The 22,098-nt window shown below is 34.3% G+C and overlaps 1 protein-coding gene and 1 long non-coding RNA gene across 5 annotated transcripts in view; one reads left to right on the forward strand and one right to left on the reverse strand.

The window, feature by feature from the left end:
* Positions 1–22,098, reverse strand: part of LOC149782819 (uncharacterized) — a 281,237-nt gene that overhangs the window by 163,848 nt on the left and 95,291 nt on the right. The gene's annotated exons all lie outside the window — the stretch shown is intronic.
* Positions 4,955–11,036, forward strand: LOC149782822 (uncharacterized). 4 transcript variants are annotated; one of them, XR_016414628.1, is made up of 3 exons: positions 4,955–5,323; positions 5,958–6,102; positions 10,742–11,036. XR_016414628.1 is itself a non-coding variant. In XM_089934929.1 (2 exons), the coding sequence occupies exons 1-2, from the start codon at positions 9,188–9,190 to the stop codon at positions 10,767–10,769; spliced, it is 402 nt and encodes a 133-aa protein (XP_089791055.1). In that variant the 5' UTR covers positions 9,125–9,187; the 3' UTR covers positions 10,770–11,036. The 4 variants fall into 4 exon arrangements, 2 of the variants coding, with proteins under 2 accessions (XP_089791055.1, XP_089791056.1); XR_016414629.1 differs by lacking the exons at positions 4,955–5,323; positions 5,958–6,102 and adding an exon at positions 7,488–7,687; XM_089934929.1 differs by lacking the exons at positions 4,955–5,323; positions 5,958–6,102 and adding an exon at positions 9,125–9,561.

A 22,098-nucleotide genomic window follows, 5' to 3' on the forward strand; every position in this document is an offset into this window, starting at 1 on the left:
ACAGAGACACATCCATCTCCAAACATGTATACAGACACACATTTATCTCTATGCATGTATATATGTATACAGAAAAACATGTCTCCATACATGTATACAGACACACATGTCTCTGCATACATGTATATATGTATGCAGATGCACATCTATCTCCATACATGTATACAGACACACATCTCTCTCCATATATGTATATATATATACAGACACACATCTATCTCCATACATGTATACAGACACACATCTATCTCCATACATGTATAAGGCACACATATATCTCCACACATGTATACAGACACACATCTATCTCCATACATGTATATATGTATACAGACACACATTTATCTCCATACATGTATCCAGACACACATCTATGTCCATACATGTATATATCTATAAAGAGACACATCTATCTCATACATGTATACAGACAGACATCTATCTCTATACATGCATATATGTATACAGACACACATTTATCTCCATACATGTATATATGTATACAGACATACATCTATCTCCATACATGGATATATGTATACAAACACACATCTTCATACATGTATATATGTATAGATACACACATCTATCTCCATACATGTATACATGAATATATGTATACAGACACACATCTATGTCCATACATGTATATATGTATACATACACACATCTCTCTCCATATCTGTATACACATACACATCTATCCCAATACATGTATATATGTATAGAGAGACACATCTATCTCCATACATGTATACAGACACACATCTATCTCTGTACATGAATATATGTACGCAGACACAGATCTGTCTCCATACATGTATACAGACACACATTTATCTCCATACATATATATATGTCTATGGACACACATCTATCTCCATACATGTATACAGACAGAGATCTATCTCCATACATGTATATATGTATACAGAGACACATCTATCTCCATACATGTATACAGACACACATCTATCTCCATACATGTATATATGTATGCAAGCACACATCTATCTCCATACATGTATATATGTATACAGACACACATATATCTCCATACATGTATATATGTATACAGACACCCATCTATCTCCATACATGTATATATGTATACAGACACCCATCTATCTCCATACATGTATAGAGACACACATCTATCTCGATACATGTATGCATGTATACAGACACACATCTATCTCCATACATGTATATATGTATACAGACACACATCTATCTCCGTACATGTATACAGAGAAACATCTATCTCCATACATTTATATATGTATACAGACACACATCTATCTCCATACATTTATACAGACAAACATCTATCTCCATACGTATATATATGTATACAGACACACATCTATCTCCATTCATGTATATATGTATACAGACAAATCTATCTGCATACATCTATATATGTGTACAGAAACACATCTATCTCCATATATGTAAACAGACACACATCTATCTCTATAATGCATATACATGTATCTATACAGACACACATTTATCTATATACATGTATACAGACACACATCTATGTCCATACATGTATATATGTAGACAGACACACATCTATCTCTATACATGTATATATGTATAGAGTCAAACATCTATCTCCATACATGTATATATGAATACAAACACACATCTTCTTACATGTGTTGATGTATACAGACACACATCTATCTCCATACATGTATATATGTATACAGACACACATCTATGTCCATACATGTATATATGCATAGAGAGACACATCTTGCTCCATAGATGGATACACACACACATCTATCTCCATACATGTATATATGTATACATACACACATCTATCTCCATACATGTATAGAGACACACAATTATCTCTGTACATGAATATATGACTATATATATATATATATATGTAGATACAGATGATGGAGACATGAAACTATCTGGATACATGTATAAATGTATACAGACACACGTCTATCTCCATACATGTATACAGAGACACATCTATCTCCATACATGTATATATGCATACAGACACACATTTATCTCCATACATGGATGCAGAAACACATATATCTCCATACATGTATATATGTATGCAGACACACATCTATCTCCATACATGTATCCAAACACAGATCTATCTCTATACATGTATATATGTAGCCAGACACATGTCTCTCTCCATACATGTATACAGACAAACATCTATCTCCATACATGTATATGTCTATACAGACACACATCTATCTCCATACATGTATACAAACACACATGTATCTCTATGCATGAATACATATATGCAGACACACGTCTATCTCTTTACATGTATACAGACACACATCTACCTCCATACATGTATATATCTATACAGACACACATCTATCTCAATACATGTATACAGACACACATCTATCTCTATGCATGTATATATGTATGGAGACACACATCTATCTCTTTACATGTATACAGACACACATCTATCTCCATACATGTATACAGACACACATCTATCTCCATACATGTTTATATGTATACAGATGCACATCTTTCTGCACACATGTATACAGACACACATCCATATACATACCTGTATAGAGACACATATCTATCTCCATACATGTATATATGCATACAGACAAACATATATCTCCATACATGTATACAGACACACATCTATATCCAAACATGTATATATGTAATACATACACACATCCATCTCCATACAAGTATATAAGTATACATACATACTTCTATCTCCATGCATGTATATATGTATAGAGTCACACATCCATCTCCATACATTTATATATGTACAGAGACACACATGTATCTCCATACATGTATATATATATATACAGACCCACATCTATCTCCATACATTGATTCCCGTACAGAAAAATCTCACCAGTTCACATGAGCTGCTCATAAGCTGCACATGAGAACCTTGTTAGAAATGTATGCAAATTGGGTAGATTTTGCAGGCTCATGTGTGCAGTTTGTTAGATCTTGTGAGCCAAGGAAAAACTAACCTGATTCTCACGTGAGCAGATTTTGCTCACGTGAGAATCTAAATTTTCACATGAGAAAGTAGAACTTAGAAAACATTCTTTTCCATTACATACAACCATGTTTGAAAATAAGGCCGAGTTCTAATTTCTCACGTGAGTTATCATGTGAGAAACTTGGACTTTGATTCTGATTAAACACTTATTTCAAATTTATTCAAAGTTGGATTTTCTCATGTGAGTTATCACATGAGCAATTTGGACTTAAATATTTTGTGTAAATGTTGAATGTCAAGCATCCCCATTATTGTCAAATAGACATCATTTCTATTTTGCACTTGTTCATGTTGCTTTGTTGTATTTTTTAAATTTTAAAACATCTTCAACTTATTTTCTCACAGTGAGTTTTAATCTTATTTTGACCCAACAGGTTCCTTGTATTTGAACATATTAAGGTTCATTTCACTGTTCATAAAACGAAACAATTCAGAATTAAGGTCTCGTATAACCAGACTACCCATTAAACTTTAACAGCTGTCAAAGAATAGAGTTAATAACTTGCATACTGATCGTGGTTAATGTTTAATAAAGTAATCCGTAAAAAGGTGAAATGTTTCTCTCCCCAAAATACACAGTTTACAAATATAAAAAGGAAATAAAACTTTTGCCCTAAAATGAATCCTATGTTCCATAAACATATGATGCAACTCCTTTATTCACAAACTTCTAAAACCCCACTATAAAATTGTAAAACAAATACATAGCCACATATCTGTGAAAAAAATAAACACTGATGCACAGTCCTTTTGGCCTAATAAACTCTCAAGTCATTTTCCAGAAAAATTGGAGAATTACATAAACTATGTCGTTTTCTTCCATGCCTAACATTTGCACAAAAAGTTAATACAATCTTATACTTACTGAATTGTGTAATTCGGCTTAGGGGTCATCCATTTAGTACGTACGCAAAAATCTGGCAAAGCTTGACCCCCCCCCCCACGCATGCATACTTTTTACGCGCACCCCCCCCCCCCCGCGTACGTACGCTTGACACACCCCTCCCCATATTCTATAAAACGGCCTATGTTTAATCCATGCAGAAACCATAAAGGATTAAGAATATTAACGTGTTTAATAAAATATTGTCCACCGACGTTGAATGTCTGGCATCAAAGAAATACGCGGGGTAAAATTAAACATTTGTCTAGTGTCCGCCAAAATTCAAAAGCCAGCTGAACAGTTGAACAGGTTACGTATTAGACAAATTATTATGGAGGTTTCACCCCAACCCCGTTTCCTATGCATATGTACATTATCAGTAAAAAAAAATCATGTACTGTACATAAAATTTAATAAATCCGTAAGAAACTGCCTAATCCAGTCGTGTTTGGTTGTGTAGCTGTTTCGCACTGTTTTACACGTGTATATTCTTGGCAATGGAAAATTTTGCTTATTTGCAGCCTTTTAAATGTTCTGATCGTGTCATTTCAAAGTTTATAAAAGAAAGTTCCTATTGAAATAATCACAAAACAAATCACTGACGTTTCCGTTAACTTTTCTGTGACCCAGGTTATCAGAGTACACGGTGGAAGAATCGGCTTGTTAGAACCATTAGAGTGTCCTATGGGGCATGGCTCGGCACAAGCTACTGTAAAAACATCAAAATTAACTTGGTCTATATTAAATAACTTACTAATGATATCAATTCACGTATAGCTCAGTTTTTATGAAACATCAGATAATAAAATAGCATTTATTTGATACATAAAATATAACATTAAGAAATACCCGAGTACATGTGTACAAAGGAGTGTAAAACCAGAAGTGCTCACATCCTTGCTTACAGTTTAAATGTCAGTCATACAGTAGTATAAAATAATAAAAGTATTATTTTTATACTAAATGTATGACTGACTTTTATATTGTAATCAATGATACAAGCCCCTATGCGTACAACAACGTGTTTACTAATAATTTACCCTTTATGGCGCCTCAGATAAACTCAACAGATGCTGGATGTTGACCTACAGTGTACATGTAGAAGAACACTTTTAAACCAAACAGACAGAAATTTACGCGCGGGCCATGTTCTCTTAGACAGGGCCACGCTGTTTATGAAGAAAGTTTTAATATTCTCCTGCAACATGTTTGCTCTTAAAACAATATTCTGACAGCAAGAGTGTGGACATTATTAAAATATAGAAACCAACACCAACATCTAAAGATGTTAATGTCCAGTACGAAACAGAAGACGTCGACGTGCTGTTAGGGAAGATTCAAGGATTATGAAAGACCGGTTCTTTGCCGAGAAAGAGGTAAGTTACTTTTTCTCATTTCTTTTTACAATTTTCGCATATAGAACGATCAAAGTGGATAGCCTGAATCATCGACATTATAAGCATAAGCATAAATTCGCATGGTCGTTTAAAATTGAGCCAAGGGTTTGTTTCAGATTTTACTTAAAGATCAACCTCCTGTTTCTAAAAATGATATCTACACCACACTATCATCGAATATTTAAGCCTTCCACAATTCAACTGTGCAACCATGTCTGGATCTTACCCCCACCCCCAATAATAATGCGGGCGCCTCAGTGAGGAGCACTTGCGTTACCGATTGAAACAATATGTACAAACATAAATATTCTTCGTATTATTTTATTGCTGATTGGGTGGATCAAGATAAGCATACACGATTGAGAACCAAATGCAGTAGCTTAATTCACGATTTTATTCCTAAAAGACATTTGCCCTGTCTGTCAAATATTTTGATTGGTAAATTTAAAATAGATTTAATTGGATAAGGATTACAGCTTTTCTTAATGCTTATATACACTTATAGACTAGGACTCTTTTGCCAACCAAATCGTTTTCTCATTTCAGTGCATTCTTTCTGTTCTGCATTGATTAAAAAAAAATATCAATTATACTAATTTTTATCTTTTTACAGATTAAATTTCATGAAGGTCACAAAATTTAATGAACACAACAAAGTTAGCAATCATTTGAAAGAAGTGCAAAACATTGACAGCAACAGGAAGAAGTCAGACAAAACTGCATTGCCATGCTAGAGGAAATTTCAACTCCAGTAGAGGGTATGTATAAGACGCTTCAAATCTTTTGATGTAATACACATGATAACATATGTATTTCAGGCTCTAAAATTTGACCCCCAATACATTTTTTTTTTAAATATAAAAATTGGAAAGCAGATTTTGAATTTCTTTATATATTGCAAATGTACATATTTTGAAAAAATGTATCCTAAAAGTTTTGGAGAAATCTTCCAGAGCACTGTTCCAGAAGTACCGTATTTTCGCGTATATTAGACGCATCCAATTATAAGACGCACCCATATATAAGACGCGGGGTTTGGCGATTTGTGTAAAAAATATTTTAAATAAGACGCCCACGAATATAAGACGCACTCGGCTTCGCGATCTGCCGAACTGAGCAAACCCTATATTGACTCCAGATGACATAGCGTTGATTTTTTAAAATAACTTATAAGTTACTTACGGTATTGATCTTATCTAATATTATTTTCTTAAATACTATTACATTATTGTTCCAATAAAGTTTAATCAAATCCTTTGAATAATTGTGTGTGTTGTTTTGTTCAAATATGTACCGGTAAAAATCCGTTTTCAAACCACGTGCATCAAAGTGGCTACCGGTACTTTCCTTTGTCATAAACGCAAATATCTCTAAGGTTTCGATCACTCACCTGATGTAAACAAGGCTTTATTGACCGTTTTGGCTGGAGTTCAAAGAATTGTTTGAGGCAGGGCCGCAACGGTTATCGTTTGATCTTATCTTCCTGTAGGCGCTAGGCCTAGGCTTCAGCGGCTTGGGTTAGTTGTTGTTGTTGTAGGGTTTAACGCCATTTTTCAGCACAAGATAGGCCATATATGGCGGCCAGTATAACTGGTGGAGGAAGAACCCTGGAAAACCCAGGAAAGAACCACCGACCCACGAGAAGCTACTGGCAGGCTTTCCCACGTACCCACGCTAGCCGAGCCTTGGACTCGAACATACGCAGACAGAGGTGAGATGGCAGTGATCCGGAACGGTGAGCGCTTTAGACCACTCGGCCACTCGGGGCCCCGGCTTGGGTTAGTATATACCGGTATATTCCGGTATATAGGGTATACGTGGGATCAGTCTCTTATTATAAATAAATAAGTGATCAACCTCTTAAGCATTTATAAAATTTATAAAATTTTCACGATGACAAAGCGAAAATCATATACGACCGATTTTAAATCAGACGTCATCAAGTTTGCCAAGGAGCATGGCAACAGAGCTGCACACCTTCACGCCAGCTGGTCGACAACGTCGTGCAACGTACGTAGAGGTGTGTAATTGGATTCTCCGGGCATTGGAGAAAGTGAAAACAACAACAATCGTCAATGGCTTCAGAAAGTGTCGGATAATTCCAGAACCGGCCGCCGATATCAGTTCTACGGACGACGAATCGGCTGCATCCAATACCACTGACGCCAATGAGGATCGATTATCAGCGGCTATGGAGGTATTCGGCGACGAGAGTGAATTCGATGAAAGTTTCAATGGATTTAAAGCCGAAACTGATAACGATGAAGATGAAGATGAATAGATTTGTGTAAAAAAATAATTAGATAAGACGCCCACGAATATAAGACGCACTTAGGGTGTGGGGTAAGTAAAATTTAATATAAGACGCGTCTTATATACGCGAAAATACGGTAGAGATGTCAGTATTTTGGAAATTTCAAATGTGTACCCATCATTCCTAATGATTGGTTACCAGAGTATACAATCAAAAGGAAATTGTATTAAATGTGAAGCTGAACTGCTTTGTTGTAGGTTCACATGTTCCAACCCCAAAAAGAGCTGTAAGCATAATTATTACTAATATAAGTGGCAAAAATCATAATCTGAGCACAACGAGTATAAATTACATGCCATTATTACAGAAAACTGTATGAAAAATGTATATGCAGTTATAATTTTTGTCACAAATCAGCTGAACTCGTGTGGATTAGTAGTATGGATGAGAATAGACACAAAAGAAATTGATAAATTATTTGTGCATAACAGTCATTTCGACTAGTGTACATGTCTACAGTAACTTTCGCGAATCGTCATAAAGTCCACAGATGTTGATTGTTGTATTATCCTCAACCTGCCATGGTTCATCCCATAACGACGGTCCAGTGCAACATGTTTTTAAGTTTAACAAAATCTCTTTTCTCTAACATTTTTCAGTTACATAACATCCATCAGTTGCATTGATACATCCCGGGTTATTTTTGTTGTTGTTTTTTCTTCTTTTTTTAAAAATGATATTTGGTGCAGGGATCATCCTGGGCTTCGCCAATGTCGCAAATTGCGATTTTTTTTCCTTATTGGCGACAAAAATATCCCATCTGGTGATTTATTTGGCGACAGACTTTTTGGTTATTTAATTTGTACATACAATCATAGACTTGGACTGGATCAATTAAAAGGGAGAACGAAAGGAAGCCACAAACTTGACTAAGCAATGCATTGGAATCCATCTGTTACACAAACGTTCCTTTGTTCGTATTGACAACCCCCTCTTTACAGTGCATTGTTACATTATAATCTGCTTATGCTGACATCTGGGCCGAGTACTGTATGCTGTGATACAGTCCATCATGTTACCGAACTATACCTACAACTGACTGACTTCTGAAGATGCGAATAGAACAGATACAATTAATTGAATGGCTAATCCTTCTGTTTTTTTTACATATACCAATACAGTAGTTTTGCTGAACCTTCATAGAAAACTGATAACCTCTGAAGCACCGCCTACTGTGTATAAATACAAAAATAATATTTATTTCTCAAAATACAAGAGTGAAAGAATCCCTAAACTGGGTGTGAATTTATGCTTATATATACGGTCCAATATTGCCAGGTGTTGACTCATGTAAGTTTCATTCGTGGGAATGGAGATCCTATTTTGCTTGTCGAGAAAATGTATACAACATTCAGTGATCATTCTTGGGATTTAAAAAGCAATTCACTACAAGCTTTGTGAAGCTAGCCATAAGGGGGGGGGGGCTGGGGGGGGGGGTTTAATTACGGAATGCATGCAATCGACGGTCGCATTATATGTCACTTATCTTACATTGCAATGTACAATCATAGGGTTTTATTATTATTAAAATGTCAACTAAAGTTGATAATGCATTGGTTAGTCAGGAGTTGGCTGGCTTTGTGGCTTATCCTAGGATTCAAGTTCTCAGGAATGGTATGGTGTATAGAGGTGTTAAGGATTTGATTCAGTTGGCAGTGAGATCCAGGGTAACGTACCCTTTCGCATCTGCAACTGCTGAGAGACTACTGGTGTCACCTGTCAGCACTGTAGACTGTGAACGTGGAATCAGTAAGATGAACCTCATAAAAACTGACATTAGAAATAAACTCTGCATCTCATCTCTCGAGAATTTAATGAGAATCAGCATGTACAGATGTGAAAAATTAGACTTTGAAACTGCATTCAACAAGTGGGCAGCCCTAAAATCGCGACGGATCTTCATGTAACACTTTGTTAATGCTTGTTGTAATTAAAGTATTAACTAACTCATCTTTTGTAATTTTCATTGCCTGTTACATTAATAGACTAAATTAACACTTGGAAAAATATACACTACTTGTTCTGGCGACACTTTTTGAAAATTGGCGACAAAATATTGAGGTTGGCGATTTTTTTGGCGACAGCTTTATAAAAGCCAGGACCATCCCTGTGGTGCCATTTATTTTCTATTTAAGCTGGACTGCTATGTATGTAGTATCATAATAGAATGAATATAGGGCAAATGGTTTCACATTCAAGAACCTGTCTGTTTTCTTGGAACTGTTTGATGTAAAATTCATGCAGAAGTTACAAATGCATTAATTTTTATTTGATTTTTTCAAAACTGTTATTAAGTAGCAAACATTTTTTATCTTTATATTTCAGTCTGTATAGTTGTCCATTTCATTCATTTTTTGTCCTAACATGGTGGTATAAGAAGTGCATGTTACAGTAGCCATGTTAAACCAGACATTCATATTGTGCTTAATTTTATTTGACCCAGATAATGTCACCAGGATCTGAAAACAAGAGTGTTTTAAGTCATGAGAAAAATGGCACATGAACCATGGACAGGCATGAAGTTAGGATGGTCAGGCTTGAAATATCAGCGGTGATTCTTAAATAGGTCACTTGAGAAAGGATTGTATTATTATACAGACCACGTATGACAAGTAAATTGTAAGCAACCATATGAGCCCCTGTGAGCACTTTTTTTTTAACGGGTACCCAATTGTTTGTTTTATTACCCAGGTTATTATCTATGGGAGAATACCCGGGTACACATTGGCATCTTTATCTAGAAGTAGTCAACTTTGGAATATGCAACATGACTTGCAGGTATCTCATCAACAGTGCAGTTTATATGTTTGCTACTGAACTATGGTAATTCTATTGGTAGAGCAATTTGACTCATAGTCCAAAGGATGAATTTTCAGACTGGGTTGGCTGCGTAAGTGTGTCCTTGGGAAAACAGTTGGCTCCTATTTTCACAGTGTGATAAAGTGCCATCTAATCCAAACTACAATTATGTATTTTGCATTTACCTTGTAAAATGAATCTTTAAAAATCAACCTTACATAATGTCTCAAATGCTGTGATCAGAAGAAAAAAAACTTCTACCAACTTTTTCATTTCCATTTCAGGTTTCATTTTTCAGCAGTTCAAAACTGAGCCTGCTAACTTAAATTCAGTGTTCAATAGGAAGTGCATTGATTCAAAGAGAACAATCTCCAAGTGAAAATTTGTTGCAGACTGGCAAATAATGAATTCAGAAGCAGGAATGTCAATTACACGTTTTGTTTGTTTCGAATTTTCTGGAACAGTGAAGAATGGTCTTCATGTGAAGCAAATTTCCAGCAGTATCTTTCCATATGACCTTAAAGTGTTTAGAATAAATGTGATGTATTAATATAACAGGTACATACATACATACATACATACATACATACATACATACTCTAGTTGTCTTACCTTATTAAAAGATCACTAATCGAACTCAAATTATATGCTTATGATTACTAGATTTGAATATTGATCTTTGTTTAATTCTTGTTTTCAATAAAAACTAAATACTAAAGTTGTTTTTTGTTGTTTTTGCTCATGTGAGCAAGATGCTGCTCACGTGAGCAAAATCTTGCTCACATGAGCGATGTGTGGCTCACATGAGCAGATCTTGCTCACGTGAGCGAGGTGTGGCTCATGTGAGCAAGGTGTGGCTCGTGTGAGCAAGGTGTGGCTCGAGTGAGCAAGGTGTGGCTCATGTGAGCAGATCTTGCTCATGTGAGCAAGATATTGCTCTTGTTAACAATTCCTGCACATGCGATTTTCTTATTAGAATCTATTTGCTCACATGAGGTCTACCTAATTTGCATGTTAAATTGCACATGAGACTAACCTGAGTTAGATCTCACGTGAGAATCTCATGTGCAGAAGGGTAGGCAGTTTTGGTGTAGGTAGAGACACACATCTATCTTCGTACATGTATCTATGTATACAGACAGACATCTATCTCCATACATGTATATACGTATACAAACACACATTTATCCCCATACATGTATAGAGACACACACCTATCTCCATTTATGTATGCATGTATACAGACAAACATCTATCTAAATACATCTATATATGTATACAGACACATAATCATCTCCATACATGTATAGAGACACTTCTATCTCCATACATGTATGTATGTATACAGGCACACGTCTATCTCCATACATGTATACAGACACACATCTATCTTCATACATTTATACATCCATACAGACACACCTCTATCTCCATACATGTATACAGACACACATCTATCTCCAGAGATGTATATATGTATACAGACACAGTTTTATCTACATACATGTATACAGACACACATCTATCTCCATACATGTATACAGACACATTTATCTCCATACATCTCTATATGTATATAGATAGACCTCAATCTCCATACATGTATACAGACACACATCTATCTCCATACAGGTTTATATACACACATCTATCTCCATACATGTATATAGACACACATCTATCTCCATACATGTATATATGTATACAGGCAATCATCTATCTTCGTACATGTATAGAGGCACACATCTATCTCCATACATGTATATATCTATACAGACACACATCTATCTCCATACATGTATACAGACACACACCTATCTCCATACATGTATATATCTGTACAGACAAACATCTATCTCCATACATGTATAGAGTCACACATCTTTCTCCATACATGTATATATCTATACAGACACACATCTATCTCCATACATCTATACAGATGCACATCTATCTCTATACATGTATATATATATACAGACACACATCTATCTCCATACATGTATACAGACACACAGCTATCTCCATACATGTATACAGATACACATCTATCTCCATACATTTTTATATGTATACAGATGCACATCTATCTCCATTTATGAATACAGAAACACATCTATCTCCATTCATGAAGAGAGACACACATCTATCTCCATATATGTATATATGTATACAGACATACATTTATCTCCATACATGTATAGAGACAGACATCAATCTCCATACATGTATATATCTATACAGACATACATCTATCTCTATACATCTATACAGACACACATCTATCTCCATACATGGATACAGACAAACATCTATCTGTATACATGTATGCAGACACACATCTATCTCCAAACATATATACAGACACACATCTATCTCCATACATGTATACAGATACACATCTATCTCCATACATGTATGTAGACAAACATCTATCTCCATACATGTATACAGACACACATCTATCTCCATACATGTATATATGTATACAGACACATCTGTATCTCCATACATGTATATATGTATACAGACAGACTTCTATCTCCATACATTTATATATGTATACAGATACACATCTATCTCCATACATGTATATATGTTTACAGACACACATCTATCTCCATACATGTATATATGTATACAGACACACATCTCTCTCCATATATGTATACAGACATACATCTATCTCCATACATGTATATATGTATACAGACAAATATCTATCTGCATACATGTATACAGACACACATCTATCTCCATATATTGATATATGTATACAGACATACACCTATCTCCATACATGTATACAGACACACATCTATCTCCATACATGTATTTATGTACACCGACACATCTGTATCTCCACACATGTATATATGTAAACAAACACACATATATCTCAATACATGCATATATGTATACAGACACACATCTACCTCGATACATGTATACAGACACACATCTATCTGCGTACATGTATATATGTATACAGACACACATCTGTCTTCATACATGTATATATGTATAGAGACACACATCCATCTCCATATATGTATAGAGACACATCTATCTCCATACATGTATACAGACACAAATCTATCTCCATACATGTATATATGCATAAAGACACATATCTATCTCCATGCTTGTATATATGTATACAGACATCCTGCTTTCTCCACATCTATATAGGTATACAGACACCAAGCTAACTCCATGCATGTATATATGCATACAAAAACCCAGCTATATCCATGCTTGTATATATGTATACAGACACCCAGCTATATCAATGCATGTATATATGTATACAGACACATATCTATCTCCATACATGTATATATGTATACAGACACAAATCTATCTCCATACATCTTTATATGTGTACAGATACACCTCTATCTCCATATATGTATACAGACACACATCTATCTCCATTAAATGTATATAGACACATATCTATCTCCATAGATGTATGTAGGTATAGAGACACACAACTATCTCAGTACATGTATATATGTATAGACACACATTTATCTCCACAGATGTATACAGACACATCTATCTCCATACATTTACATACGGATACAGACACACCTCTATCTCCATACATCTATAGAGACACATCTCTCTAGATAGATGTTTATATGTATACAGACACACATCTATCTCCATATATGTAAACAGACACACATCTATCTCCATACATGTATATATGTATCCAGACACACATCTATCTCCATACATGTATAGAGACACACATCTATCTCCATACATGTATATATGTATACAAACATACAGACAAACATATATCTCCATACATGTATACACACAAACAACTATCTCCATACATGTATATATGTATCCAGAAAACATCTATCTCCATACATGTATACAGACACACAACTATCTGCAAACATATATATATCTATAGAGACAAACATCTATCTCCATACATGTATACAGACACACATCTATCTCCATACATGTATATATCTATACAGACACACATCTATCTCTATATATGTATAGAGACACACATCTATCTCTATACATGTATATATGTATGCAGACACACATATATCTAAATATATGTGTACAGACACACACCTATCTCCATACATGTATACAGACACACATCTATCTCCATAAATGTTTATCAATCTGCAGATGCACATCTATCTCCATACATGTATACAAACACACATCTATCTCCATACATGCAATATCTATAATGACACACATCTATCTCCATACATGTATACAGAAACACATCAATCCCTGTACATGTATATATCTATACAGACACACATCTATCTCCATACAGGTATACAGACACCTATCTATCTCCATACATGTATAAATGTATACAAACACAAATCTATCTCCATACATGTATACAGACACACATCTATATCCAAACATGTCTGTATGTATACATACACACATCTATCTCAATACATGTACAGAGACACACATCTATCTCCATATATATATGGATGTATAAAGACACACATCTATCTCCATACATGTATACAGACACACCTCTATCTCCATACATGTATATATCCATACAGACACACATCTATCTCCGCACATGTTTACAGAAACACATCCATCTCCATACATGTATATATCTATACAGACACACATGTATCTCCATACATGTATATATGTATACAGACACACATCTATCACAATACATGTATGTATGAATACAGACACACATCTATCTCCATACTTGTATATATGTATACAGACTCTCATCTATCTCCATACATATGTATACACAGACACATCTATCTCCATACATGTATACAGACACACATCTATCTCCATACATGTATATAGACACACATCTATCTCCATACATGTATATATTTATAGTGACACACATCTATCTCCATACATGTATACAGACACACATCTATCTAATACATGTATATTTGTGTACAGAGACACATCTATCTCCATACATGTATACAGACACACATCTATCTCCATGTATGTATATATGTAAACAGAGACACATCTGTCTCCAGACATGTATAAAGATCCACATCTATGTCCATACATGTATGTATGTATGTATACAGCCACACATCTATCTCCATAGATGTATACAGACACACATCTATCTCCATCCATGCATATATGTATACAGAGACACATCTACCTCCATTCATGTATAGAGACACACATCTATTTCCATATATGTATATATGTATACAGGCACACATCTATCTCCATACATGTATACAGACACACATCTATCTCCATACATGTATATGTGTATACAGACACACATCTATTTCCCTACATGTATATATGTATACAGACAGACATCTATCTCCATATATGTATATAGATACACATCTATCTCTGTACTTGTATATATGTATACAGACAGACATCTATCTCTATACATGTATACAGACACACATCTATCTCCATACATGTATATATCTATAGCGATACACATTTATCTCCATACATGTATACAGACACATATCTATCTCCATACATGTATATATGTATACAGACACACATCTCTCTTGATACATGTATACAGAGATCTATCTAAATAAATGTATAGAGACACACATCTATCTCCATACATATATATATGTATACAGACACACAACTATCTCGATACATGTATAGAGACACACATGTATTTCCATACATTTTTATATCTTTGCAGACACACATCTATCTCCATACATGTATAAAGACACACCTCTATCTGCACACATGTATATATGTATACAGACAGACATCTGTCTCCATACATGTATACAGACACACATCAATGTCCATACATTTTTATATGTATGCAGACACACATCTATCTAAATACATGTATACAGACACACATCTATCTGCATACATGTATATATGTATCCAGACACACACCTATCTCCATACATGTATATATGTATACAGACATATAGACACACATTTATGTCCATACATGTATAGACACAAACAACTATCTAAATACATGTATATATGTATACAGACAAACATCTGTCTCCATACATGTATACAGACACATATCTATCTCTATACATGTATATATGTATACAGACACATCTTTCTACATATATGTATCCAGACACACATCTACCTCAATACATTTATATATGTATACAGACATACATCTATCTCCATATATGTATACAAACACAAATCTATCTACATACATGTATATATGTGTACAGACACACATCTATATCCGTACATGTATATAATTATACAGACACACATCTATCTCCATACATGTTTATATGTATACAATCACACATCCATCTTGATTCATATACATATGTATACAGACACACATCTATCACAATATATGGATATATGTATACAGACACACATCTATCTCCATACATGTAAATATGTATACATGTATCGAGATAGATGTGTGTCTGTATATAGATCTACATGTATGGAGATAGATGTGTGTCTGTATACATATATACATGTATTTAGATACATTTGTCTCTGTATACATGTAAGGAGAAAGATTTGTCTCTGTATACATATATACATCGATGGAGATAGATGTGTGTCTGTATACATGTATGGTGATAGATGTGTATGTGTATACATATATACATGTATGGACATAGATGTGTGTCTGTATACATGTATTCTGATAGGTGTGTCTCTGTATACATATATACATACATGGAAATGGATGTTTGTCTGTATACATGTATGGAGATAAATGTGTGTCTGTATACATATATATATGTATGGAGATAGATGTGTGTCTGTATACATGTATGGAGATAGATGTGTCTCTGTATACATATATACATACATGGAGATAGATGTTTCTCTGTACACATGTATGGAGATAGATGTGTCTATGTATACATATATACATGTGTGGAGATAGATGTGTGTCTGTATACATGTATGGAGATAGATGTGTGTCTGTATACATATATACATGTATGGAGATAGATGTGTGTCTGTATACATATATGGAGACATATATACATGTATACAGACACACATCTATCTCCATACATGTATATATGTATACATAGACACATCCATCTCTATACATGTAGACAGACACACATCTATGTCCATACATGTATATATGTATACAGACACACATCTATCTCCATGCATGTATAGAGACACACATCTATCTCCATCCATGTATATATGTATAGAGAGACACATATATCTCCATACATGTTTATATGTGTACAGATGCATTATCTATTTCCATACATGTATACAGACACACATCCATGGCGATACATATATATATATATATACAGACACAAATCTATCTCCATACATGTATATTTGTATACAGACACACATCTATCTCCATACATGTATATATCTCTCCAGACTCTCATCTATCTCCATACATGTATATACGTATACAGTCTGTCACACATCTATCTCCATACATATATATATGTATACAGACCCACGTCTATCTCCATATATGTAAACAGACACACATCTATCTCCATACATGTATACAGACATACATATATCTCCATACATGTATATATGCAAACAGACACACAGTTATCTCCATATATGTATACAGACTCACATCTATCTCCATTCATGTATACAGACACACATCTATCTCCATGCATATATATTGGTATCCAGACACACATGTATCTCCATCCATGTAGATATGTATACAGACACACATCTATCTCGATACATGTATATATGTATACAGAGACACATCTATCTTCATACATGTACACGGACCAACATCTATGTTCATACATGTATATATGTATACAGACACACATCTATCTACATACTTGTATACAAACACACAGCTATCTCCATATATGTATATATGTGTACAGACACACATCTATCTCCTTAGTTGTATACAGACTCAGATGTATCTCCATACATGTATGTATTTATAAAGAGACACATCTATATGCATACATGTATACAGAGACACATCTATCTCCATACATGCATATATGTATACAGAGACACATCTATCTCCATAGATGTATATATGTATACTTACTCACATCTATCTCCATACATGTATATATATTATACAGACACACATCTATCTCCAATGATGGATGCAGACACACATCTATCTCCAGACATGTATATATGTAACAGAGACACATCTATCTCCACACATGTATACAGGCACACATCTTTCTCCATACATGTATATATGTATGACACACATCAATCACCATTCATGTATATATTAATACAGACACACATCTATCTAAATACATGTATACAGACAAACATCTCTCTTCATACATGTATATATGTATACATACACACATCTATCTCCATACATGTATACAGACCCATATCTATTCCCATACATGTATATATGTATACATACACACATCTTACTCCATACATGTATATATGTATACAGACAAACATCTATCTCCATACATGTATATATGTATACTGAAACACATCTATCTCCATACATGTATATATGTATACAGACAAACATCTTTCTCCATAGATGTATATATGTATAGAGACACACATCCATGTCCATACATGTATATATGTTTACAGACACATATCCATCTCCATGCATGTATATATGTATACAGACAAACATTCATCTCCATACGTGTATATATGTATGCAGACACACATCTATCTCCATGCATGTCTTTATGTATACAGACACACATCTATCTCCATACATGTATATAGAAACAGATCTATCTCCATACATGTATACAGAAACACATCCATCTCCATACATGTATATATGTATAGAGACATACATCTGTCTCCATACATGTATATATGTATACAGACACATCTATCTCCATACGTGTATATCTGTATAGATACACACATCTATTTCCGTACGTGTATATATGTATACAGAGACACATCTATCTCCATATGTGTAGATATATATACAGACACACATATTTCTCCATACGTGTATATATGTATACAAACACATATCTATCTCCATTGATGTATATATGTATGCATGCACACATCTATCTCCATACGTGTATATATCTAGACAGACACACATCGATCTCCATATGTGTCTATATGTATATATACACACATTTATCACCATACGTGTATATATGTATACGGACACACATGTATCTCCATACGTGTATATATGTATACAGACACACATCTGTCTCAATACATGTTTATATGTATACAGGCAGACATCTATGGATATATGTATGCACATATAGATCTATCTCGATATGAGTATATTTGTATACAGACACAGATCTATCTCGATATGTGCATATATTTATACAGACACAGATCTATCTCTATACATGTACATATGTATACAGACACAGATCTATCTCCATACGTGTATAGATGTATACATACACAGATCTATCTCCAAACGTGTATATATGTATGCAGACAAACATCTCTCTCCATACATGTATATATATGTATAAAGACACACTTCTATCTCCATATGTGTATATAGACACACATCTATCTCCATACATGTATAGATGTATACAGACACACATCTATCTCCATACATGTATACAGAGACACATCTATCTCAATACATGTATATATGTACAAATGCACACATGTATCTCCATAGGTGTATATATGTATAGAGAAACACATCTATCTCCGTACGTGTACATATGTATAAAGACACACATCTATCTCCAGACATGTACATATGTATACAGACACACGTCTAAATCCATATGTGTACAGATGTATACAGACAAACATCTATCTCCATATGTGTACATATGTATACATACACACATCTTCTTCCATACGTGTACATATGTATAGAGACACACATCTAACTCCATACGTGTACATATGTATACAGACACACATCTACGTCCATACATGTACATATGTATACAGGCACACATCTATCTCCATACATGCACAAATGTATACAGACACACATCTATCTCCATACGTGTACATTTGTATACAGACACACATCTGTCTCCATCCGTGCAGATATGTAGACAGACACACATCCATGTTGATACATGTAAATATGTATACAGACACACATCTATGTATATATGTATACAGGCACACTTCTATCTCCATACATGTATATATGTATAGAGACACAGATCTATTTCCATACATGTATATATATAGAGAGAGATACACATCTATCTCGATACATGTATATTTGTATACAGACACACATGTATGTATATATGTATATGGATACAAATCTATCTCCATACATGGTTGTATGTGTACAGACACATATCTATCTCGATACGTGTACATATATATACAGACACACATCTATCTCCATACGTGTATGCACGTATAGAGACAAACATCTATCTCTATATGTGTACATATGTATACAGACACACATCTTTCTCCATATGTGTACATATGTGTACAAACACACTTCTATCTTAATACGTGTACATATGTATACAGACACACCTCTATCTCCATATGTGTACATATATATAGACAGTCACATCTATCTCCGTATGTGTACATATGTATACAGACACACATCTATCTTCATACATGTATATATGTATAGAGACACACATCTATCTCCATACATGGATATATTTATACAGACACACATCCATGTATATATGTATTCAGACACATATTTATCCCCATACATGTATATATGTTTACAGCTACACATCTATCTCGATACGTGTATATATGTATACAGACATATATCGATTTCCATACGTGTATATATGTATACAGACACACATCTATCTCCATACATTTATATATGTATACAGACACACATCTATCTCCATACGTGCGTATATGTATACAGACACACTTCTATCTGCACACGTGTATGTATGTATACAGATACACATCTGTCTCCATACGTGTATATATTTATAGTGACACACATCTATGTCAATACATGTATATATGTATACAGACACACATCTATCTCCATACACATATATTTAGACAGAGACCCACATCTTCTCCATATATGTAGATATGTATACAGACAAACATCTATCTCTACATGTATATATGTGTACAGACACACATCTATGTATATATGTATACAGACACAAATCTTTCTCCATACATGTATATATGTATACAGACACACATCTGTCTCGATATGTGTAGATTTGGATACAGATACACATCTCTCTCCATACGTGGATATATGTATACAGACAGAGATGTATCTCCATACATGTGTATTTGTATATAGACCAACATCTGTCTCGATCCATTTATATTTGTATGCAGACACACATCTATCTCCATACCTGTATACAAACACACATCTATATCCATACATGTATATTTATGTATACAGACACACATATATCACCATACATGTATATATGTATACAGAGACACATTTTTCTCCATACATGTATATATCTATACAGACACACATCTATCTCCATTCATGTATACATACACACATCTATCTCCAAACATGTATATATGTATACAGACACATCAATCTCCATACATGTATACAGGCACACATCTATCTCCATACATGTATATATGTATACAGACACACATCTATCTCCATACATGTATATATGTATACATACACACATCTATCTCCTTACATGTATATATGTGTCCATACACACATCTATCT

This window comes from Sinohyriopsis cumingii, chromosome 15 (genome assembly GCF_028554795.1).
Source record: "Sinohyriopsis cumingii isolate HCF-2022 chromosome 15, ASM2855479v2, whole genome shotgun sequence".
Taxonomy (NCBI): domain Eukaryota; kingdom Metazoa; phylum Mollusca; class Bivalvia; order Unionida; family Unionidae; genus Sinohyriopsis; species Sinohyriopsis cumingii.